Genomic DNA, 26031 nt, shown 5'->3' on the forward strand with positions numbered 1-26031 from the left:
CGGCACTGATGAAACTGTTTTGAAAGAAATTTTATTGATAGGCCCACTGGATGGACCTGGTGTCTGCAATACGGGGACATGTCAGAAACTGGATTATGTTCTGTTCGTGCCATATGAATCTCTGAAATGGAATCATTTAGCACGATGTCCTGATTAAGGAAATCTTTATTTGTAAATACTTCAGCATCTAAAGGAAAAATTCCTGTTGATTTAAAATAAGAAATTACCTTTGCTAATGTTGCCACACATGGATATGGTTTGCAAAACAGGTCAGCAATGTCATAGGGCTGGATGATTTTCCAGTGATTTTCTTTGTTAAATACATCACTTTCCTTGTTGTAAGCCTTCTTTATAGTCTCCAGAAAGGTATCATCTAATGGTTGCAGAGGATGGCATGTATGAGGTGGAATATATACCATTATCATACCATTCTCCCTGCAGAATTCATAAGCTTCTAATGTCATATGATGTCAAGTATTAGAAATAATGTTTTCTCTGGTTGTCTAAAAATTACCTTATTTTACCTCCCAATATTAGAGCTAGAGTATATTACTCCAGGTGGACCACCTTTCTGAAGAATAGGAATCATTCTTTGGCGAGGAAATAAGATCATAGTTGGGAGCAACCCTTCTACAGCACTCCTGGCACAAATAATAAGTATGTTTTTACATCGTTCCCAACTTGTCATAGATCCTACTTTATTCTGGCCTTATGGGGCGAGAATTTTGCCTGGTTACTGCACAGTTGCCATGGTATTCTCTTTAAAATTAAACATATATGTTGGGAAATTTTATGTTTCTATAATTATGTGGGGAATGCCGTTCAGTCACCATGAAACATGTTATGTGTAAGAAGAAAATATTTAATGATATGCGTATCTACAACGTAGATCTTAAAACTATGACAATAGATTTCACTGAAGTGAAAATTCCAAAATTAATTATTTAAGGCTTTAACTAATACTGATGTGTAACTGTAGCAAAATTTTAAATAAATCACACAAAACATTTCTACGGTCCAAAACTCTTAAATACAACAGTTAGAGCACTGGCATTATAATATACTGAGCTGAAATGTGAGATGGCAAATAGCAGCACTTGTCAGAAAAAGTTAGATACAGTTACCACCAATAATAAAAGGTGATCGGTATTACCCCAGGCTTACCCTATGCACACGTACAATTAATAAATAGCATGATAGTTTTGTTAGCTGTGATTGATTACAAAAGAAGAAAAACTTTTTTCAAAATTGCTGATCTTTTACTTCTTGAATAACCATTTACTAATGTCAGTTTGAAACGCCAAAAAATCTATTCAGGTAATTTAGGCTTAAATAACTTGTAATTAAGTTGCACTTACTCTCCTGTCGAGAATAAATCCTTCCGTATCTTTGTCGTATCTGCCTTCATGAAGAGGGTATGCCGCTAAATATGTTTGATTATTCAGCAATCTTCTTATCCCCACCTGAAAAATCGTAAAGTTTCAGTAAAATTCTCAATGTTACACATTTAATGGTTTTGCTGGCTTAATATTATAATACCCCAGTTGTTGGTCTTCTGATCGCAAGTAACAAAGGATAAAATTAAGTTTTATGGGGAAAAAACTGAAGGAAAAATTTGTTTTTGAAAATGAGCTCCTCCCCCTTCTCATTTATTGCGTTATGAGCTTCTGTATTCGTTAATTTTCCTACGGCCTGATCAAGAGCGTTCACAGAATTTCTTTTCAGCGGAGGGGAGGGGATATAACCTCTGTCTGCTGTTTGCTTTCAAATTATTACTTTTCTTGGTTGGAATTATTGATTTTTGAAGATTTATGGGGGGTTATATATACCCCATATCCCCCCCCCCTTTTTCCCTTCTTCACACGTACGCCAATGACCTAAACACACCAGACACATGCAAATCTGTTTGTATAGCTGTATGATATCTTTGAGCAATACTTTCCTACAAAACTGTCAACATTTACTGAAGTTACGTGACACACGCATTATGGACGCGTACTCGTAACACACTACCACAATGGGTCTCGTGCGGAGACTTGAGCGAACGGATACACGCAACGAAGTTGGTCAACTCCTAACTCTTGCATGTAGGCAGATGAGTCCGTATGACCAGTAAGTGCTCAGTATTTGGCCACGGTGTAGGTCATGTTTGTTTATGTTTTAAATATCTCAAATGTTTCAAATACGTAAAATATTTTGAAGACTGGTCATTTATCATTCATTATGTTGTAGGTTGATTTAAGTATAGAGCCCAACCTATGGAGTTATTTTAACGTCTCTATTAAAACGTAACGGAAATCGTGTCATGACCATAATATCATAGATTTTTCTTTTTCTTTAATACTTGAATGATAATAATAATAATAATAATAATAATAATAATAATAATGTGCTAACCACAAACATTCTCATTGGTTTCCATTGATTACGTTTCCATGCGTTGTGAAACAGTCAACAGGCGGCAAAACGTGAAAAACTTGTGATAGTTTGATCCATGTCAATGGACAACTCACTTTTATGCCTTGCGGGCTGAACCCCTCCCCCCCTCCCCCCAAAAATACTTAATTATAGAAATTCAAGGCCACGGTTACAACATTAGGTCTCGTGGGCTAGGATGCTTACATTATTGAGTGAGGTTAACATCAGTAACCTGATTTTGGCTTGTTCTGTTCATGATTCCATTCACTTAACTAAATAAATGTCGATGTTTAATTTCGTAAGATGGCAAGGAAAAGTCTTGAGTTCAGAAATTTCTACTTTTTTTATTAATGTTTGCAAACATTATCTGGAATACTGCATGTTAGATTTTTTAAAATTTGCAAGAGATTTTTTTATGATAAAAAATTTATACTGCCTTACCTTTTCGCCATCATCATACTTCGCGCGCATCATTATTTGCCAAACAATTTGACTTCTCTGTGCTGAAGTGAAAGTGCTCTCTCGTTCTTTTATCACAAACCTGAAAATTATTCATGCTGTGATTAATACGATAGTTTACAATTTTATTGATGTTTGCAGAAAGTAACATATAATTTTTTTAATATTATAACTATACATATTTATTATTTTATGACTATGTTTGTCCTTTTTTAGTTTCAGTTCTTGATACAGAATTTTAAATATATTTATGGTTTTAAAACTAATTAAATGGAAATATACTTTTCATTAGTTAAATAGCCTATGAAGATTTCCCCTTATTTTTATGGTTGTGTGTTATCATTTCTTATGTGTGTATATATATATATATATATATATATATATATATATATATATATATATATATATAATGTATCCCGGAGGTATATCACAACACGTCACAAAACTGTAATTTTGTTTTCAGTAGAGCAAGTTTTTCGATTTATTTTAACTTTATTTATGTCCAGGTTTCATCGCTGGTAGTAGGAATTCCTTTATACACGTTATTCTTAAACTTCTTCGTTAAAAAAATAGTAATGTTCTCAAGATAATGGTTTAATGTTTTCATATTTAAAAATTTGGAAATATGATTATAGGTATTTGTAAGGTATATAATAATTGCACTTCGGGCATATTGGTATGAGTTCTGTAATATCAATACATTTATTGAACAAGGATAGAGTTCTAGCACAAGCCAGATTTGTTTGTAATTATTTATTAATTTTTTTTGTTTGCTGCCGGAGGAGCGACGAACTCAGAGCTGACGAGGCGAGTACACATGCACCCGCACGGACTACCTTACAATAACATTCAACACTAAGTTCCTTTGCGCAAACGACGAGGGGTTAACACATTGTGGCGGGAGCAATGGCGGAGTAACTCTAGAAAACACACCGGCGCACATTTTCATCCGAACACTCTAGAGCGACAAAAGTAATTTCCATGCTCCCAGTAGTGGGTGTCAAACTAATGTAAACAGCAACTCTAAACATCCGATTCCCAGAATTATTTACGTGTAAAATTCCACTGTGAAGAGTCATATTGGTAAAGAGTTAACAAATGGTTTAAACGCAATAGGAACAACAGTTCAGTCACATTTTCACACTTTCGACAGCATCTAACTATAGCAGTTCGTAATTGAGTGGAAATTGATCTTTTTTCTGAGGATGCGAAATATTTATTTTAAACTCATATAAATCTCCCTGTCAGTCAAACCGTATGAAAGAATGTTTTGAAAATATATGAAAAATACATGATTATTTTTCCTTGTTTTACAAATTTCAAAGCATGTAAATAATACGTACACACTTGTGTCCAGGCCAAATTTTTTGATGTATCATAGCTGCACCATTTATATTTCTCATAATTTGTATTTTAGCTAGTACACCTGGATAAAACTATTTTTTTTTCAGAGAAAATTATATTTCAAAAATTAATTTTCTAGAAGAATAGCTCAAACAGGACAAGGATGAAAGAAACGTTTGAGTTTTCGAGTTTCTTTCGGCTAAATTTCATTTTATTGATGTTACTGAGTATCCTCAAAGAAAAATCAAAGTGAATTTGTCCAACTACTCGTTGAAATTCGTTGCCAAATAGGCTGTTGCAGGAAATTCAAATGAACGTTTCTCGTCTAAGAATAAAAGCTGGTTGGAAGATGAAAACATCCAATTCCACGTGCGTATCACCGTGCCTCAACCTTCTACGCCATTTCAATATGGTAATCCTGCAGGAAGACCTCGAAGGTAACTCGAAGAACTTGCATGAACTTCTGCTGACTATGACTAACAGAAATTTGTGTGACGCCTTGACCAAAACTCCTTCCTCACAAAGTGTTTCATTTGTGGTACTACCCCCAAAATGATGAACATTGAATCAAGGCATTTTGACAGTAACCAAGATAATTTTGGCTTTGGTTTTTCAACGCTTCGTGCGAGGATTCTTCGTTTCGAATGCCTTTTACACATTAGCTCTAAGATAGATATTAAAAAAATGGTAGGCTTGATGTGCTGAAGATAAAACTAGTGTAAAACAACGGTCCGAGGAAATTAAACAACGATTCAAGCATGAAATGGGAATGATTGTGGAGAAACCAAAGCCAGGATTTGGTTCAACAAATGGCGGAAACACTGCTCGTCGTTTCTTTAGAAACCCTTAATTAAGTACTCAGATCACAGGATTAGATGTGCACTCATCAAGTTACTTGATGTATTACTGAGAACATTGTATTCTGGTTTTGAGGTAAATTTATTGGAAATCAAAAAATTCTCTCTGGACACAAGAAAACAATACCTCAGTCTTTATTCATGGAATTATATGCCTATTACTATACATAAAATACTGATTCATAGATCAGACATTCATAGATAAGAAGCCATCAAAACTGCTATTGTTCCAATCGGGCAGCTTTCGGTTGTCGTAGGTTCTGGGAGCATAACACCATAAAGCGTTCAAGTATTGTCACGAATAGAGACATACTTTTCATGTTGATTATAACATCTGGTCCTCTTATCAATAGCCTCCGAGAGGTCCCTAAAAATAAGACGGGTAAATTGTGTTCAGAGGTCTTAAAGCTGATTATAGCTCCTACAATAGAGCCTCTACCTCTGCCATGTTCAAACTTTGTATCTAAAAATTAAGATTATGGTGACAAGTATTAGTTATGCAAGTATTTTAATATTATTTTGTATTCAATGTGTGATAATGTGTATTTTAAATGGCCTAAATTTGTAGTTTTCATTTTGATTTACTGTATTATTGGTTTTTGAATTAATTTGGTATTTATTTATATTTTTATACCACCTAAATGGTTTCTTGTACAACATATATTGTTTTTTTTTCTGAACTTTTATTTTATACATAATATATAATCAAGTTTATTATAAATTATTATGTATGAAAATGCTTTTTATTCTAATAATATTACCAAAATGTTCGATATAAATGCAATAATGCCGGAAAATAATTTTGCCCACCTGGATTGCTCGGATGAACTCTGTGCGGCGCACAGCTGTGTCCGCCAAGTTTCCCCACTCGCGAGCCATCTGTGATCGATCCTGTCAATAGTCGAAGCAGAATCGCCATGGTGGGAGACGAGTAATCTAACCGCTCGCGGAAATATGCGAGTTGGATAGTCCGTGAAATACTCTTTGATTGGCTATTAAAACGTCGTAACCATTTGAAATTGCAAATTTTAGAGAACTAAATTTTTTTGTGACAGTCAAGCCAGGGTTAAAAAAAAGGGGGGGGGGGGGGTTGTGGAAGGGTTTGCCCCCACCAAGCCCAGGGGGTTATTATTTTTATGTTTACTTGAATAATAAAATCCATGGTTTAACATTTCTTTCATAAAAAGTTGTATGAAATTAATCATGTTCAGTATTTGAGACCATGAATTTGTAAAAATTCGAAAACCAATATCTGGCTTATTTAGTGTCATGTTTGTCAACTGCTTCTTTTCTTTGTACGATAGCCCCTCCCGTACCGTAAAGTCTTCTTGGAACTTGGACCCGCCCCTGGTGACAGATTTCGTACCAATGCAGTCTCATTTAATTAGTAGAATTATTTTTTTTTACAGGGCGTTCATTTATTTTGAGGTGAATCGGAAACCTTCACTCATATAACAGCCGCAATACTTTCTAGGCTACGGACTCAACAATGACAAACGTGTTGGAACAGAAGAAGCGAATCGGTTGCAGTCCGGTCGATAACTAATGGGAGCTTTCCGTGAAGGTAAACACCAGTAGGGAGAGTAAGGGGGTTCTGGCTCAATGTAAACATAGAAATGTAAACACAGTGCCAGTACCCCCATGGGCGCCGCCATCTTGTTTCATGGACGCCGCCATCTTGTCACGTGGGGACCACCATTGTTGTTGACAGTGGTTACCAGGGCGCGCCGGTAGGCCGCCATCTTAGTTCAACCTTTAGTTACCAGAGCGCGCCACCATCGCTCCGAATGTGGGAATTGTATACAAAAAAGCCTGGGCGCTGGGTGGATTCGATCCCGGGGACGCACCAACATCATGGTTACGAGGCGTGCGCCTTGACCACTAGACCACGGGACCATATGAAGTATGGGGAATTAAAAAACGAACATATGCTTTAAAGAAGCTATGCTTAAAAGAAGCTATGTCTTTAAAATCCGAAAAAAATATATGTCTATAACCCCAAGTATGCCTAACCGCCATTATGCCAAACCGCCATTATGCCAAACCGCCATATTTTAAAAAAGTATGCCTATAGACCCCACCACTCCACAATCGCCGCCATGTTTAAATTACAAAAAGCAACCACCGCCATATTAGCTATGACTAAACCACTCCACAACCGTCATGTCTTTAAAAAATATGCTTAAAGGCCCCGCCATACCAGCTATGCCTAAACAGTTAAATTTCGAAAAAAAAATGCAACCATACTAGCTATGTCTAAACCACCATGTTTTTTTAAATTACAAAAAGTATGCTAAAATCAATTACCGCCATATTAGCTATGACTAAAACCCTCCACTCCGAGTATGCTTAATCACCATATTGTTAAATTTCGAAAACAAATAAAATACCGATATATTTAAATTTAAAAAAAATACCGCCATACTAGCTATGCCTAAACAGTTAACTTTTGAAAAGCAAACCACCATGCTTAAAAGCCCCACCCGCCATATTAGCTATGACTAAAACAAACATAAACTCAAAAATCCCGCGCAGAGAGAGCGAGATGTTGCCTGCTGGAGCGTCACTCGTAAACTGCGCAACTATAATCCCCACATCATAATATAAGCATAATAATGTCTTTAAAAACAACAGTGTGTGTGTGCAACACGCCAAGTAATAAGCATAGGTACTATTACGTAGAGTAAAATATATAATATTGCGTAAACAATGTGTTAAGCATATTTAAATTTAATAATATTAGCATATTTAAATGTAATAATATATTTACAGGCCAATGAGTTAGCGCCTTAGCGTTAAGTAATAAACATATTTAAAATAAGGGGCGAAGACCCAGAAAAAACTCACCGGAACGCACCCCCACCCACCCCGGCGACATGTAACAAAATAAATGTCGTGTAGGGAAGCATGTTCTCACACCGGGGGCCGCGATGCGTCTGCTGATGACTTGTTGACAAAACGCCGCTAGGGAAAACGTTTACCGATGCGGCGCGAGGTCGGAGGGGGGAAGGTGACTGCAGATGACTTGTTGACAAAAAAGTGTTGACCGATGAGGCGCGTGGCCGGAGGGGGAAAATGAAATCTCCACTCCCGATCTCGCCCGCGAACGCCCCAGGGGGCAAAACAAAGCCGGAGAGGAAACCTACCGGATAACATCACGGTAATTAACCCAAGTCTTTACGGAAACGGGAAAACCTTTCCACGACACTAGGAAACGGTTGCCACACTTTTTATGAATTTTATTCACTAAATAAGTATCGGGGTACGCAGTTACCTGAATCTCAGGACCATAAAATCCGCCTTTAATTTCATTACCGTCCAAATCACTCAAATGAAACACACGTGGAAAAGTATTCATAACTCTGACCACTCTGAAAACTTCGTGCGACCACCTGGGTTTGAATCCCTTCTCAAACACTGTCTTGTGTTTTGATATATGTACGTACGAACCCACGCGAGCCTTTAACCGTCTAGAATCTATTTTCTTAACATATCTGTAAACTGTTTGTAGCAAAGAGTTATCCCTCACAGCATTCGGAGCCATGCCTATAGTGCGGTGGAACCTATTATTGTAGACAGAAAGTAATTTCGGTAAAAGTGTAAGCCACTTATAATTTCCTTGTGCCGAGAACTCACGGTAAAGCATATCCTTTAAAGTCCTATTAAAACGTTCTACAACAGACGCCTTGACTTCGCTATAACTAGAGTAGTGATTACTTGCATACTTTTGCATTAAGGCTTGAAAATGTTTATTGTAAAATTCCGCTCCAGCATCGCTTTGAATATTCTTAAAACTTCCCGCCTCATTTAAAATACTCTTCATGGCCGCGGTGACTAATATTCCCGTCTTTCGTTTAACTGGAACCGCATAAGCACGTTTGCTATAGACATCTATAGCAGTAAGGATGTACTTGAAACCGCTATTTATCCTGCTGTACGGAATCATCTCCACCAAATCAATCTGTAATAAATCGCGAAGCCCATATGTCAACACACGTCTACGAGGAAAAATTCTGCGAACTCCGCGATGCAGTTCATTAGAAATCCCACGTTGTGCGACACTCATTTTATGATATATCCAGCTTCCTTCAACTCTTCAAGAATAGATATCACCTCGTTGCTATGTCCGGTATGGCCAGCAGCTTGCGAGGCCATTAGTAATCTGAGGCGAGCAATAAGTTGGTTCGGGTTGTCCCAATAGATAAATTGCTTTGTGCGTTGCAAATCCAATGTTTTTTGTAACAAGCCACTTCCTCGCTGAGATGAGTCAATATTCGGAAACAATCCTTTAATGATATCAAACTTTGTATGCGTTTCGCTTTTATATCGTTTTGTCGTAGGATCATTTTTTTTATAATAAGCATTTGTAATATCTAGTAAATGTCCGTATTGTTTTAAGGCAGAATCGGAGTAGGTGTGCGGCACTCGGCGGAACAATAATTCGAATAAGCCGGGAGCAGGCTGTATCAATTCTTCGTTGACGCGAAGTAAATTATTATCGTGAAAAAATACTTCCGTATCCCCTAAGAACCAATGGTTGTTGCGTTTATAGAGACCGTAGGTCCCATCACCCGAGCGAAGGTTGTAGCTCCGTAAGTAAGACTGTAATTCACCCAATGAATCATTCATAACATTGCGACGTATACTAGTGTCAGAATCATAACCATCACTCATTACCGGTTCTGGCTTCACCTCTGAAGACTCTTGTTTCGGAACAATATCACGTTGCGGGATCACAAACGACTGTCCAAGACTATCCAAACGCGAATTAACAGACTTGAACATTTCCTGATTAATCGCATCCCTCTCCATTCGCGCTCGCTTAGCCAAAATATATTTGGCACGTATGTTCCGTATGACATGATCTAAAGCGTTTGCCTCGGCAGACATGACTGAAGATAACCATACGGTATAAAGCCTTTTTATATACAAAATGTCTAAGTTTTAGGAGGCGGTCTCTGAGGTGTGGGCCGCTTAGCAACAGGCCTCACAGTCGATGCAGAAACCAATCCATCAACACCATTCTTAACAACACCAATAGTACGAGCCAATTGAGAAACACGTTGCGAAATGTCAGCGCCACTAGCGGTAAGTTTCAATATCAGTTCCGCCAAGATACCGTTTACCTTTTCTATAATCGTATTCTCAAATAGATCGAGTTTATTCTCCAACAAAGTAACATACATATCACCCAACTTCGTTGGCAGTACCGACAGACGTGAATTGATTTGGTCCACAGACCGCTGCTCCTTCACCTCCATATTACGTAAAAACTCGATAATACCAACCTGCACATCCCGTACATTGACTAACGACAAATTGAGCTCCGTAAACCGCCGCAACAGCTCCTCCATCACCGTGCGAGTGATTACACTCGCGACCGAGTCGATATAATGTTTACTCGCGCCATCCCCAGCATCCTTTGGCATACCCACACGCTTTAAACGTTTTCCGCCCAAATCGCAATTCCCATCAAGATCGCGAGATATACACGAGTCAAGCTGACGTTTCAGAGGACCACCTCCAAACTTTGATACGCTGTAGGACATCCTTCAATGACTCGCAACAATAAAATGATCAAAACCACAACGATACCTGCCATTAAGTAAAGGATAATCCTTTACAATAACAAGAAAACCATGTTCATTTTTCCAACACAAGAAGCACATATCCTTAAACGCGCGAAACTCCATATCACTGTTTACATGATCATCGTAGGCATGTCGCAAATTAAGCATATCCATGCGGAAAAGCACGATAACATTCGCATTATCACGAAGCAAATGTTTAGGTATTCTGCCATAAGTTTGACCTAGGTAAAAACAATCAACATATGCGTGTCGACCCATAGAAAAATACTGTTGTATGATTCCTTGTTTCTCACACATTATATCGTCAAACACAAACACTGAATTGGCCCTGGCCTCGCTAGGAGGTACCACATCAGCATTTTCCGTATACGGGAAAAATCCCAAACCTTCCACCGCTCTAAGAACCGTAGCCAGCCGTTTATACTTTGGTTGGTGCAGCGATTTTGAATATAGATACACATTCTCGAACCGAAGACCGTTCGGTTCCTCGAGTAAACTAAGTAGGACACACGTTTTTCCGCATTCGGACGGACCGACAATTAAACATCTTATTGTCGACGGTAATAAAGAACCATGCCGCGACTCGCGAGCACTGGCTTCATCAGCCTGTGTAATCCGCACAGGCAGCGACTCGCGCTGTGGCACTACTTCCATTACGCAACTAAACAGAAAACTATAAAAACAGCGTACTTATACCAACTCGAATCAGTATAGTGTTATGCGTTGTACACGAAAGAAGGTAAAAAGAGGTGGAGGAATAATAAACTCTGTTATTAACAAGCTGCCAGTAGAAGTACATCTGCCAGGATATAATTACTGCGGTCCGGGAACGAAACTCGCCAAGAGGCTAGCACGCGGAGATACAGGAGTCAACTCCCTTGACGAGGCGTGTCGTCTCCACGATATTAGCTATTCTAAAAGTAATAACCAAAGTGACAGACATATAGCCGACGGTATATTAGCGAACCAAGCCGCACAAATAGCAAAGAATCCCGCAACGAAATTCGGTGAAAAGATCGCAGCGTGGGGAGTCAATAAGATAATGAGAGTAAAACGTAAGATTGGCGGCGGTGTTTCAACAAAGAAAAACCGCGCGAAAAAAGGCGGACTACTACCTTTCATTTTCCCAGCGCTGGCAGCGCTAGGCAGTCTGATTGGCGGAGCGGCGGGTATAGCCAAGACCGTGAACAACGCACAGCACAATAGTAAAATGCGGGCGCTTGCAAAAAACGGTTCGGGCCTATACCTGCATCCCTACCCAAAGTCAGGGGGAGGGGTCAAGCGGAGAAGAAGGAAGAGGGGCGGGAAAAGGAAATGAGGATACTGAGTAACCTGCCAAAGCGAGCCCTTACCACCACAGACATAAAGACAGCAATTAGGAAATTAAAAATTCCACATTTTAGAAACGTGTTTATGAAGGATAAATTACCCACAAAACCATATCACAACGAGAGCGGTATTATTAATTTAGATACGAGTAAGGGGCCCGGAACGCATTGGGTAGCGTATGCCAAGACCGGTCGCTCGGCTCGGTATTACGATAGTTTTGGAGACCTGCCGCCCCCTTTAGAAATGCAGCGATACCTGAGAGGCTGCAAAATAACATATAATTACGATAGACAGCAAAAGTTAAACTCATTCAACTGCGGACACTTGTGCATTAAGTTTCTCATCTCGGTATATAAGAGAACCGGCTTCGAAAGAACATGTCCATCACGCTAATACTAAGTGGAAACACGTCGGAACTGTGTTCAACACACTTCCCACCGATCGACGTAAGTGACGGGTTATGGCAGCTCGCTCTCGTGGATTTTACCGTATACAATTCCATCCCGAACGTGGACGAAAACAACCGGATGTTTAGGTACAAGCTGAAGAACGAAGAGATGACGCGAGAAATTAAATTACCAATAGGTTCCTACGAAGTCTTAGACATTGAAACGTATATTAAACAACACCTACCCACAGACGTAATGTTTTCGTTGAAAGGTAATCCAAACACTCTACAATGCGTATTGCACAGCAATGCACAAATCGACTGCACCGGCGACTGTTCCCTAGCCCCAATGCTTGGATTCGAACCGGAAGTCTACGAGGCGAATAAAATTCACGAGTCGACCCAGCCCGTAAACGTGATGCCGGTAAACGTGATTAGAATCACGGCGAAAATTATTGGCCACAGCTTCCTTTATTCGCCTCGTAGACTTCCGGTTCGAATCCAAGCATTGGGGCTAGGGAACAGTCGCCGGTGCAGTCGATTTGTGCATTGCTGTGCAATACGCATTGTAGAGTGTTTGGATTACCTTTCAACGTAAACATTACGTCTGTGGGTAGGTGTTGTTTAATATACGTTTCAATGTCTAAGACTTCGTAGGAACCTATTGGTAATTTAATTTCTCGCGTCATCTCTTCGTTCTTCAGCTTGTACCTAAACATCCGGTTGTTTTCGTCCACGTTCGGGATGGAATTGTATACGGTAAAATCCACGAGAGCGAGCTGCCATAACCCGTCACTTACGTCGATCGGTGGGAAGTGTGTTGAACACAGTTCCGACGTGTTTCCACTTAGTATTAGCGTGATGGACATGTTCTTTCGAAGCCGGTTCTCTTATATACCGAGATGAGAAACTTAATGCACAAGTGTCCGCAGTTGAATGAGTTTAACTTTTGCTGTCTATCGTAATTATATGTTATTTTGCAGCCTCTCAGGTATCGCTGCATTTCTAAAGGGGGCGGCAGGTCTCCAAAACTATCGTAATACCGAGCCGTGCGACCGGTCTTGGCATACGCTACCCAATGCGTTCCGGGCCCCTTACTCGTATCTAAATTAATAATACCGCTCTCGTTGTGATATGGTTTTGTGGGTAATTTATCCTTCATAAACACGTTTCTAAAATGTGGAATTTTTAATTTCCTAATTGCTGTCTTTATGTCTGTGGTGGTAAGGGCTCGCTTTGGCAGGTTACTCAGTATCCTCATTTCCTTTTCCCGCCCCTCTTCCTTCTTCTCCGCTTGACCCCTCCCCCTGACTTTGGGTAGGGATGCAGGTATAGGCCCGAACCGTTTTTTGCAAGCGCCCGCATTTTACTATTGTGCTGTGCGTTGTTCACGGTCTTGGCTATACCCGCCGCTCCGCCAATCAGACTGCCTAGCGCTGCCAGCGCTGGGAAAATGAAAGGTAGTAGTCCGCCTTTTTTCGCGCGGTTTTTCTTTGTTGAAACACCGCCGCCAATCTTACGTTTTACTCTCATTATCTTATTGACTCCCCACGCTGCGATCTTTTCACCGAATTTCGTTGCGGGATTCTTTGCTATTTGTGCGGCTTGGTTCGCTAATATACCGTCGGCTATATGTCTGTCACTTTGGTTATTACTTTTAGAATAGCTAATATCGTGGAGACGACACGCCTCGTCAAGGGAGTTGACTCCTGTATCTCCGCGTGCTAGCCTCTTGGCGAGTTTCGTTCCCGGACCGCAGTAATTATATCCTGGCAGATGTACTTCTACTGGCAGCTTGTTAATAACAGAGTTTATTATTCCTCCACCTCTTTTTACCTTCTTTCGTGTACAACGCATAACACTATACTGATTCGAGTTGGTATAAGTACGCTGTTTTTATAGTTTTCTGTTTAGTTGCGTAATGGAAGTAGTGCCACAGCGCGAGTCGCTGCCTGTGCGGATTACACAGGCTGATGAAGCCAGTGCTCGCGAGTCGCGGCATGGTTCTTTATTACCGTCGACAATAAGATGTTTAATTGTCGGTCCGTCCGAATGCGGAAAAACGTGTGTCCTACTTAGTTTACTCGAGGAACCGAACGGTCTTCGGTTCGAGAATGTGTATCTATATTCAAAATCGCTGCACCAACCAAAGTATAAACGGCTGGCTACGGTTCTTAGAGCGGTGGAAGGTTTGGGATTTTTCCCGTATACGGAAAATGCTGATGTGGTACCTCCTAGCGAGGCCAGGGCCAATTCAGTGTTTGTGTTTGACGATATAATGTGTGAGAAACAAGGAATCATACAACAGTATTTTTCTATGGGTCGACACGCATATGTTGATTGTTTTTACCTAGGTCAAACTTATGGCAGAATACCTAAACATTTGCTTCGTGATAATGCGAATGTTATCGTGCTTTTCCGCATGGATATGCTTAATTTGCGACATGCCTACGATGATCATGTAAACAGTGATATGGAGTTTCGCGCGTTTAAGGATATGTGCTTCTTGTGTTGGAAAAATGAACATGGTTTTCTTGTTATTGTAAAGGATTATCCTTTACTTAATGGCAGGTATCGTTGTGGTTTTGATCATTTTATTGTTGCGAGTCATTGAAGGATGTCCTACAGCGTATCAAAGTTTGGAGGTGGTCCTCTGAAACGTCAGCTTGACTCGTGTATATCTCGCGATCTTGATGGGAATTGCGATTTGGGCGGAAAACGTTTAAAGCGTGTGGGTATGCCAAAGGATGCTGGGGATGGCGCGAGTAAACATTATATCGACTCGGTCGCGAGTGTAATCACTCGCAAGGTGATGGAGGAGCTGTTGCGGCGGTTTACGGAGCTCAATTTGTCGTTAGTCAATGTACGGGATGTGCAGGTTGGTATTATCGAGTTTTTACGTAATATGGAGGTGAAGGAGCAGCGGTCTGTGGACCAAATCAATTCACGTCTGTCGGTACTGCCAACGAAGTTGGGTGATATGTATGTTACTTTGTTGGAGAATAAACTCGATCTATTTGAGAATACGATTATAGAAAAGGTAAACGGTATCTTGGCGGAACTGATATTGAAACTTACCGCTAGTGGCGCTGACATTTCGCAACGTGTTTCTCAATTGGCTCGTACTATTGGTGTTGTTAAGAATGGTGTTGATGGATTGGTTTCTGCATCGACTGTGAGGCCTGTTGCTAAGCGGCCCACACCTCAGAGACCGCCTCCTAAAACTTAGACATTTTGTATATAAAAAGGCTTTATACCGTATGGTTATCTTCAGTCATGTCTGCCGAGGCAAACGCTTTAGATCATGTCATACGGAACATACGTGCCAAATATATTTTGGCTAAGCGAGCGCGAATGGAGAGGGATGCGATTAATCAGGAAATGTTCAAGTCTGTTAATTCGCGTTTGGATAGTCTTGGACAGTCGTTTGTGATCCCGCAACGTGATATTGTTCCGAAACAAGAGTCTTCAGAGGTGAAGCCAGAACCGGTAATGAGTGATGGTTATGATTCTGACACTAGTATACGTCGCAATGTTATGAATGATTCATTGGGTGAATTACAGTCTTACTTACGGAGCTACAACCTTCGCTCGGGTGATGGGACCTACGGTCTCTATAAACGCAACAACCATTGGTTCTTAGGGGATACGGAAGTATTTTTTCACGATAATAATTTACTTCGCGTCAACGAAGAATTGATACAGCCTGCTCCCGGCTTATTCGAATTATTGTTCTGCCGAGTGCCGCACACCTACTCCGATTCTGCCTTAAAACAATACGGACATTTACTAGATATTACAAATGCTTATTATAAAAAAAATGATCCTACGACAAAACGATATAAAAGCGAAACGCATACAAAGTTTGATATCATTAAAGGATTGTTTCCGAATATTGACTCATCTCAGCGAGGAAGTGGCTTGTTACAAAAAACATTGGATTTGCAACGCACAAAGCAATTTATCTATTGGGACAACCCGAACCAACTTATTGCTCGCCTCAGATTACTAATGGCCTCGCAAGCTGCTGGCCATACCGGACATAGCAACGAGGTGATATCTATTCTTGAAGAGTTGAAGGAAGCTGGATATATCATAAAATGAGTGTCGCACAACGTGGGATTTCTAATGAACTGCATCGCGGAGTTCGCAGAATTTTTCCTCGTAGACGTGTGTTGACATATGGGCTTCGCGATTTATTACAGATTGATTTGGTGGAGATGATTCCATACAGCAGGATAAATAGCGGTTTCAAGTACATCCTTACTGCTATAGATGTCTATAGCAAACGTGCTTATGCGGTTCCAGTTAAACGAAAGACGGGAATATTAGTCACCGCGGCCATGAAGAGTATTTTAAATGAGGCGGGAAGTTTTAAGAATATTCAAAGCGATGCTGGAGCGGAATTTTACAATAAACATTTTCAAGCCTTAATGCAAAAGTATGCAATTAATCACTACTCTAGTTATAGCGAAGTCAAGGCGTCTGTTGTAGAACGTTTTAATAGGACTTTAAAGGATATGCTTTACCGTGAGTTCTCGGCACAAGGAAATTATAAGTGGCTTACACTTTTACCGAAATTACTTTCTGTCTACAATAATAGGTTCCACCGCACTATAGGCATGGCTCCGAATGCTGTGAGGGATAACTCTTTGCTACAAACAGTTTACAGATATGTTAAGAAAATAGATTCTAGACGGTTAAAGGCTCGCGTGGGTTCGTACATACGTATATCAAAACACAAGACAGTGTTTGAGAAGGGATTCAAACCCAGGTGGTCGCACGAAGTTTTCAGAGTGGTCAGAGTTATGAATACTTTTCCACGTGTGTTTCATTTGAGTGATTTGGACGGTAATGAAATTAAAGGCGGATTTTATGGTCCTGAGATTCAGGTAACTGCGTACCCCGATACTTATTTAGTGAATAAAATTCATAAAAAGTGTGGCAACCGTTTCCTAGTGTCGTGGAAAGGTTTTCCCGTTTCCGTAAAGACTTGGGTTAATTACCGTGATGTTATCCGGTAGGTTTCCTCTCCGGCTTTGTTTTGCCCCCTGGGGCGTTCGCGGGCGAGATCGGGAGTGGAGATTTCATTTTCCCCCTCCGGCCACGCGCCTCATCGGTCAACACTTTTTTGTCAACAAGTCATCTGCAGTCACCTTCCCCCCTCCGACCTCGCGCCGCATCGGTAAACGTTTTCCCTAGCGGCGTTTTGTCAACAAGTCATCAGCAGACGCATCGCGGCCCCCGGTGTGAGAACATGCTTCCCTACACGACATTTATTTTGTTACATGTCGCCGGGGTGGGTGGGGGTGCGTTCCGGTGAGTTTTTTCTGGGTCTTCGCCCCTTATTTTAAATATGTTTATTACTTAACGCTAAGGCGCTAACTCATTGGCCTGTAAATAGATTATTACATTTAAATATGCTAATATTATTAAATTTAAATATGCTTAACACATTGTTTACGCAATATTATATATTTTACTCTACGTAATAGTACCTATGCTTATTACTTGGCGTGTTGCACACACACACTGTTGTTTTTAAAGACATTATTATGCTTATATTATGATGTGGGGATTATAGTTGCGCAGTTTACGAGTGACGCTCCAGCAGGCAACATCTCGCTCTCTCTGCGCGGGATTTTTGAGGTTATGTTTGTTTTAGTCATAGCTAATATGGCGGGTGGGGCTTTTAAGCATGGTGGTTTGCTTTTCAAAAGTTAACTGTTTAGGCATAGCTAGTATGGCGGTATTTTTTTTAAATTTAAATATATCGGTATTTTATTTGTTTTCGAAATTTAACAATATGGTGATTAAGCATACTCGGAGTGGAGGGTTTTAGTCATAGCTAATATGGCGGTAATTGATTTTAGCATACTTTTTGTAATTTAAAAAAACATGGTGGTTTAGACATAGCTAGTATGGTTGCATTTTTTTTTCGAAATTTAACTGTTTAGGCATAGCTGGTATGGCGGGGCCTTTAAGCATATTTTTTAAAGACATGACGGTTGTGGAGTGGTTTAGTCATAGCTAATATGGCGGTGGTTGCTTTTTGTAATTTAAACATGGCGGCGATTGTGGAGTGGTGGGGTCTATAGGCATACTTTTTTAAAATATGGCGGTTTGGCATAATGGCGGTTAGGCATACTTGGGGTTATAGACATATATTTTTTTCGGATTTTAAAGACATAGCTTCTTTTAAGCATAGCTTCTTTAAAGCATATGTTCGTTTTTTAATTCCCCATACTTCATATGGTCCCGTGGTCTAGTGGTCAAGGCGCACGCCTCGTAACCATGATGTTGGTGCGTCCCCGGGATCGAATCCACCCAGCGCCCAGGCTTTTTTGTATACAATTCCCACATTCGGAGCGATGGTGGCGCGCTCTGGTAACTAAAGGTTGAACTAAGATGGCGGCCTACCGGCGCGCCCTGGTAACCACTGTCAACAACAATGGTGGTCCCCACGTGACAAGATGGCGGCGTCCATGAAACAAGATGGCGGCGCCCATGGGGGTACTGGCACTGTGTTTACATTTCTATGTTTACATTGAGCCAGAACCCCCTTACTCTCCCTACTAACACCGACTATAAAAAAAGTAACCTTAGGTACGTTCAGCTGATTGTACAGTCCAGCCTACAATTCAATGGACCCGCGAATTTTCTCCAGGCGTTGCTTGTAATCGGTTAGAAATAACTTCAGTGAAAAGTTTAAATGCAGTTCTACCTCAGAAGTTATCAGCCTGGTAAAAGTTTAAGTCTCTGTTAAAGAAATCATTAAAAATAAAACAAAAAAGAAATAAAATAATTTACTTACTGCTCTTCGTTACTGTCAATGTTGAGAGTTTCGTAAAATGAAGGCTCCTTAGATATTTTTGTAGAATCGTAATCAAATATCTTGCTCATTTTGTAAGGGAAGCTATTGGAATTACCATCTTCCTGATTTGGCAGATTATGGCCCTAAAATTAGCAAAAACAATATATATAACTGCCCCATATATAAATATACATTCACTTTTTTAATATAATCAACTCAGACATATATTAATTTTTTGAACAAAGACACTTGTTTTGTGGATTTTCACAAGCATTATGTGTTTTCATTACAGGATGTTGTTTTATTCGCTGCAGTTCTTGTTTGAATGAAACATTCAGTAGCAAGTATTTACAAGTAACGTACAGACAACTTCTTACAATGACGTAAAGATTCCAAACCCTCTAGAAGTAGGGAAAAGTGTTCACAAGCACTGCTCTTCAGTTCACGAAATGGCGATGATATGCGATTTGATGTTTATGTCTACCTAAGCTGAAAAACCTCCGTATTTAAGGATATATTTTCTTGTGAAAGGACAAATCAATGTTACGAACTAGTAATATATCCGGGGCTGGATGTAAAAACTTTCACAAATATATGTATATTTATTTCTTTACTTTTAGTATAGTACATGCAATTAACAAGTGCACTCAGACAGGATTTTATTTCATCTTCCATTTGAACTATAAATTATTTTGTTGAGTAAAACCCCAGCAGATAAAAATTTTGTAACTTATTTCGCAAATTTAAACATGACCACTATGTTTTTTTCACATTATATATTATATTTCGATCAAACACCACGTAGGCTACTTATAACTTACGTAACTATTGTAAGAAAAATGAAATCTGGGAAATGTGAGAAGTGTATGTTACTTCTCACTGCTCTACAAAATGGTTTTTAAAATAATATAACAAAAGAACATATGTAGACCAATAAACTCAGACAAACATGAAATAAATTCACCGAGAAGTAACACAAATGATTTTTATGAGCCTCACAATAAACTCATTTTCTCATGGTTTTGGCCGGGCTGCGTCACCAAACAACGCGCTATTAAAAAACAGTTATAGATTTATAATACATGGGTATCTCAATACGAATTGCATTTAGGATGCATTGCACTTCCTTATGGTAATTTAGTTTTTTTTTTTTTTTTTTTTTTTTTTTTTTTTTTTTTTTTTTTTTTTTACAATTTTTGGTTTTTGATGAGTAAACATCTTAGCTTTCGGTTTACGGCATTTGGTGAGAGTAATTTCGTGAATATGAAACGGAAATGCGTAACCACGGTGCTGCGTATGCGTGGTCACCCATAAAAGCACCAACCACGCTCGATGGTGCTAAGTTGTGATAACAGTCCAAACTGCCCTTTACTCGCTCGGCCACAATAACATCATGAAATACAATGGTCATTTATGTATAAATTACGAATATCTCAGAAAAAATAAATAAAATTTTGAGATTATAAAAAAGTTTATATTTTTTCCTTAAACTGAATACTTTTCGTATATTTATCACATTCAGTATTATATTTTTTAAAGAATTTCTAGTTAAATACATATCGTGTCCTAGTTTCGTATTATAAGTTTATTTTCAACCCGAGAACCCATTAATCTCCTCGTTACCGAGGTTAGATGTCTACACATCACTGGCAAGTACTGAAAGATTCGCTGAAATTTTTCTGAAAGGTAAAAGACTCAAACGGGTATTTTCACGGGCGTATTTATGGCATGAAAAATCTGGCAAGCAGTATGTTAACTAGGATTGATAAGTGCAAGGAGTCTTTACTTTACTATCCCGGCATAGAATTGCAGGGTCGCCGCTCAGTCCCATAGAGACACGTTACCGACGAGCAACTACACTCCAGTTCGGTGTCACGCGCGTAGAGACGAAGAGGCGTGTGATGCGCCGCCATTGACGCCCTTAGCGCCCCGCGCTCTTAGACAGACAGTCACCCTGGGGCGGACTCCTGGCTGGTCGCACGAGCTGTTAAAGCATATTTGGTAGGGTCCATATTGACAACGTATTTGGTAGGGTCCTTACTGGCAACATATTTGGTACGGTCCATACTTACAACATATTTGGTACGGTCCATACTTACAACATATTTGGTAGGGTCATTACTGACAACATATTTGGTACGGTCCATACTTACAACATATTTGGTAGGGTCATTACTGACAAACTTTTGGTAGGGTCTATAACTGACAACATATTTGCAAGGTTCTATACTGACAACATAGTTGTTAAAGTCTATACTGATAACATATTAGATAGGGTCCATACTGACAACATATTTGGTAGGGTCCATACTAACAACATATTTTCTGGGGTGTATACTTACATCATATTTGTTAGGGTGTATACTTACATTATGTTTGGTAGGGTCTATACTGACGTTTTGGTAGGGTCTATAACTGACAACATATTTGCAAGGGTCTATACTGACAACATAGTTGTTAAAGTCTATACTAATAACATATTAGATAGGGTCCATACTGACAATATATTTGCTGGGGTCTATACTGACAACATAGTTGTTAAAATCTATACTTACAACATATTAGATAGGGTCTATACTGACAACATATTTAGTAGGGTGTATACTTACAAGGTATTTAGGAGGGTCTATGCTGATAACAAATTTTTCTGGGACCACAAAAAAAATTATACTAGTTCGCTGGTATCAATACTGAACTTTTTCAGCATACTTTCTCAAAAATATTGATATCAACATTAAATGTATTTATTTACCGTTTGGTTAAAATATTTTTTTATGAATCAAAATTACTTTTATTATGTATTAATTCTGTAAGCATGCCAAAAAAATTCAAAGAAAGATAATTCGACTACGTGTGTTTTTTTAAAAGACACAGAGTTGAAATGCAATCACAGCAAACGACGAATATAATATATTCCTTACAATGTAACACGTAATTCTTTTTCAAATAATTACTTGTAATTTTATTCATTTAAATTTTTCTTTTTGGTTCACTGCAATTATTTAGAATGGTAAATCTTATCACCAGCTTTTTTACAATTATATGTTCATTAAATAATATTATTTTTCTGTATAGACACGTTTCATTTAGGCATTCTAAATTTATAGTACATCAATAGCTTATCTATCTAAAACATGCTCGTTTTGCGTACTTAACAACACAAACTAACATGTGACATATTTGCTTCGCTACACGTGCTACATAATTAGATATTTCCAGTGATACATAACATCTGTACGAACATTTAGTGAATTTACAGTGTACGTATACTTAAAAACACATAGTTGACCGTGTATGTGATCTATACATCAATCACTATGGACACTTATCTACAGATGCAGGGTGAGTTACGTATGCCAGCAGTGATGCATATCGATTACACATTGACAGATATGCGCTGTGAAGCGTTACACGAGGAGAACATTCATCCACATCACGGTACAGATATTCCAGGAGGATACGTACCCATGCCTTGCTCGACAGAGTTAAGAACCTCTGAGCAAAGTCAGTCAGATAAGTGTTAGACGAATGTAAAAGAAATCATATAACAATTGCATTAATTATTCATAATTGGAACAATGTCTATTTATTATTCAAAACATCATCTCATATCTTACTACTATATATAATCACAAATTTGAATAATAATACGTCAATTGAACCAATTTTTCTAAACAATACATAGTTAAGTATATGTTATTTATCTATTATCTTATTTAATTACTTCCAAATCAAACCTTAATAAAACATCCTACAAGTTGGCTATTATTTTGCAAAATCTTAAACAAACATTATCAACACAGTTAATTTATACTTAATTGTAAATGCGTGAAATGTTTCCTCAAATTCTCTCGGGTTATTTTCTTTTAGTCCAATTACTGTTGTATGTTTTAGGCACTCTTTCGTTTACGTGGAATGTAAAACTACTAACCAAAATATCCCAGTGGTACGTATGAAATGTCTGTCTACCAGCAAGGAGATCTTGATTTCGTGCACATATAAAGTTACGGATGACTCAAAAACAAGGATGCTTCTGGGATGCAACCTTAGAAGTAGTCGTTCCACTGCTGTTTGATTGGGTTAGCATGATCATATATTCCAGTAAGCGAGACAATATTGGCTCGACTGTGAATAAAAGGCGTAAAATATTGAACGTAACATTTAATATTCCAGCTAACAGGATATAACATATTTTAATAAACAACTTGTCAAATTAAAACATTTTTTAAATACTAAAAATATATATATTTTAAATTTTTAGACAATGTATCACTATTGGAATAGAGACCTAAATAATCCAATTTAATTACAGACAACATTACCTTGGCAGGTGTTTTCATGTTCATCACTGCAGCATACCGAGTAAGAACATTCGAAGGTACATGGATCTTTAAAAAACATTTCTTGCCATCGAACGAATTCTGAAACAAACATATTTCATCGAGCAATCAGAGAGACATGTTTTCAAAATTTTCTTTTTTTCGTGGTAATTAAAATAAACATATTTATAAACATAAAGTGTCAACAGAATATTTAGCTTGAGTATTAAACACTTTAATTTAGAACCGCATTGTTTCTACAGTAAATGACAACTTATATCTTTTATTTCAACTGTATCATTGTTAAAATACACACAAATTAATGCTCTTGACTATCAGGTGGACGAACAGAGTAACTAAGGAACCAGCTGGTTTGCTAAGAGGCCGCGAGATGGCGGCCAAGGCACCGAGTTGCACAGAGGAGGATCTGGGGCATTCATGTGGTGGCTTGAAGAGAAAGGTCGGTAGATAGATCCTAATGAAAGAAGGCACGATAGCTGGTGCGCCCAATCGGGATATTCGAGTACTATCAGGAAGTTTGTGCAGCGCCCAACAGACGGCGTGCCAAGGCGGCGCCACAGGCGCGGGCGTGGACAAAACGGCATCTTATGATTGGCCAGGGGTATAGCAGACGGTAGACTGGGGTTCCTGGAACTGTATCCGCGCGCCGTGCCGAAGGTTGCCCAGCGGGCTGATTACGAGCACACACTTTGCGTTATAAGTTGCGATAAATAACGACGGTTTGCGAAGAATATCGCAGGAACCAGCAACGTGATTACGAACACATCGTGTTTCGTTAAACTTCGAATATTGATGACGTTGTGGCGGTATATATCGCAAACTTTGATTACGAGCACACTTTTCAAGTGATATTTATCGCACCGGAGCTACGTTATATATCACGGGCATTTCAAGTGGTGATACGAAGCGATTGTGAGGTAAGTGATATAATTACTCTTAAAAATAATGTCCTCCCGTCCTAAAAACGGCATTATAATCGCACATTATTGTTTTAAATATAGTCGAGTACGATGTAAAGCGATGAAGTTAAACGAAAACAATTGTTTTAGGTTAGCGTGTGTATATTTAACATGCGAACATTATTTTTAACATGCTATTTCTGTTTATTAATTGTACCATGAAATCATTGTTTTCAATGCATAGTTTGTGTGGAATAATTATGAAGTGGTTTAAATACGATCAAAGTAGGTAAGAAGAATAAATAAATGCTGTGTCATAGCTTATCAAATTAATCCTAACCTAAAGAGCGATATTATTTACACGCACATTATGAACATAACATAGCTATAAATAGTTCAAATAGGCTGCTTATGCATATTTTGTGTTTGGGTATTTGCTCAACCGTTGCCTACGAACGGTTCAACATGCATTTTTGTTTAATCTGTGCGCTTGTAGACTTCAGACAGTAAATGGTATATTTCTCTATTTAGTTTCAGAAAGCTATTTCCGGCCTCCTTATGTGTTCAATTGTGCAAGAAATTTTTAATTTGTGCTCATTCATTTACATATTGGCTCTATTACCTAAGTGTGTTAACATTGGTAATTGTTAACAAGTGGGGCTGATCATAAAACAAATAACTTGATGAATAATTTATTTAGGAATTCCCCTCCTTAAGCAGGATGATTCTATTAAATAACATTTCGAGCTTTTATGTAGGGGAGGCGAGGCTTTATTATAAAAATAAGTTTATGAAAACGGTAATTTTGAGTTCCTATTATTAACCTTGATACTTATTTCTGTTGAGATATTACAAGTTGTTTACTGTTTAAATTGTTGGTTATATGTGGTTAGCTACACTTCAAATACTGCAAATCTATTCATGTCTACATTTGGTTAGGTTAGCTGCATTTTAAATATTGTATAATGAGGTAAATCTGGTGAAAAGCTACTTTTCCATATGTTTTTTTTTAAATTTATTTATTAGTTTTCAGACATTGATTCCAATAATTAACATAGGCTATCAATATTGTAACATTGTTTTACTAATAGAAAATTAAGCTTACCTCACCTAACCAACCATCCACACATATTTTGTAGTACAATTAATGTAACTAACCTATCTTAACTAACCATTCACACAGATCCACACTATTTTTTTGTTATTTTTAATTCATCTAACAAACTTAATGGTGGGAATGGCTGGTTTGATTAGGTTAACTACAAATACTTGAAAGTAGTGTAGACAGTTTATTAGGTTATGGTAGTTATATTAAATATACTGTGAACTCATTTTAACAGTTTTTAAGAATTATATATTGTAACACAGCTAACTCTAACCTAACCAACCACACTACAGTTTATACCTATTATTTTTGTTGGTAACATAACTTAAGAAACAGTTCACAAAATCACACAGTATTTTTAATGTAGCTTACTTAAGCCAACCAATCATTCTCATGTATTAAATTTTTTGATTTACCTAACCTAACAAGCTATTAAAATGGCATATTTCTAGTTTAACTGCTTGAAGAATTACAACACACTCATGGA

At 38.5% G+C, this 26031-nt stretch overlaps 1 protein-coding gene across 1 annotated transcript in view; it reads right to left on the bottom strand.

Annotated features, from left to right (window-relative positions):
• The window catches only part of LOC134528864 (anoctamin-4), a 207979-nt gene that overhangs the window by 137351 nt on the left and 44597 nt on the right, over positions 1 to 26031 (bottom strand). The window contains exons 5-9 of the mRNA XM_063362531.1: positions 23523 to 23621; positions 22666 to 22695; positions 19201 to 19343; positions 2860 to 2959; positions 1359 to 1463 (exon numbers count right to left, since the gene is read on the bottom strand). Coding sequence (XP_063218601.1) covers positions 1359 to 1463; positions 2860 to 2959; positions 19201 to 19343; positions 22666 to 22695; positions 23523 to 23621 — 477 coding nt within the window. The remainder of the gene's footprint in view (positions 1 to 1358; positions 1464 to 2859; positions 2960 to 19200; positions 19344 to 22665; positions 22696 to 23522; positions 23622 to 26031) is intronic.

The sequence above is a fragment of the Bacillus rossius genome, chromosome 2 (assembly GCF_032445375.1).
Source record: "Bacillus rossius redtenbacheri isolate Brsri chromosome 2, Brsri_v3, whole genome shotgun sequence".
Classification (NCBI taxonomy): Eukaryota; Metazoa; Arthropoda; class Insecta; order Phasmatodea; family Bacillidae; genus Bacillus; species Bacillus rossius.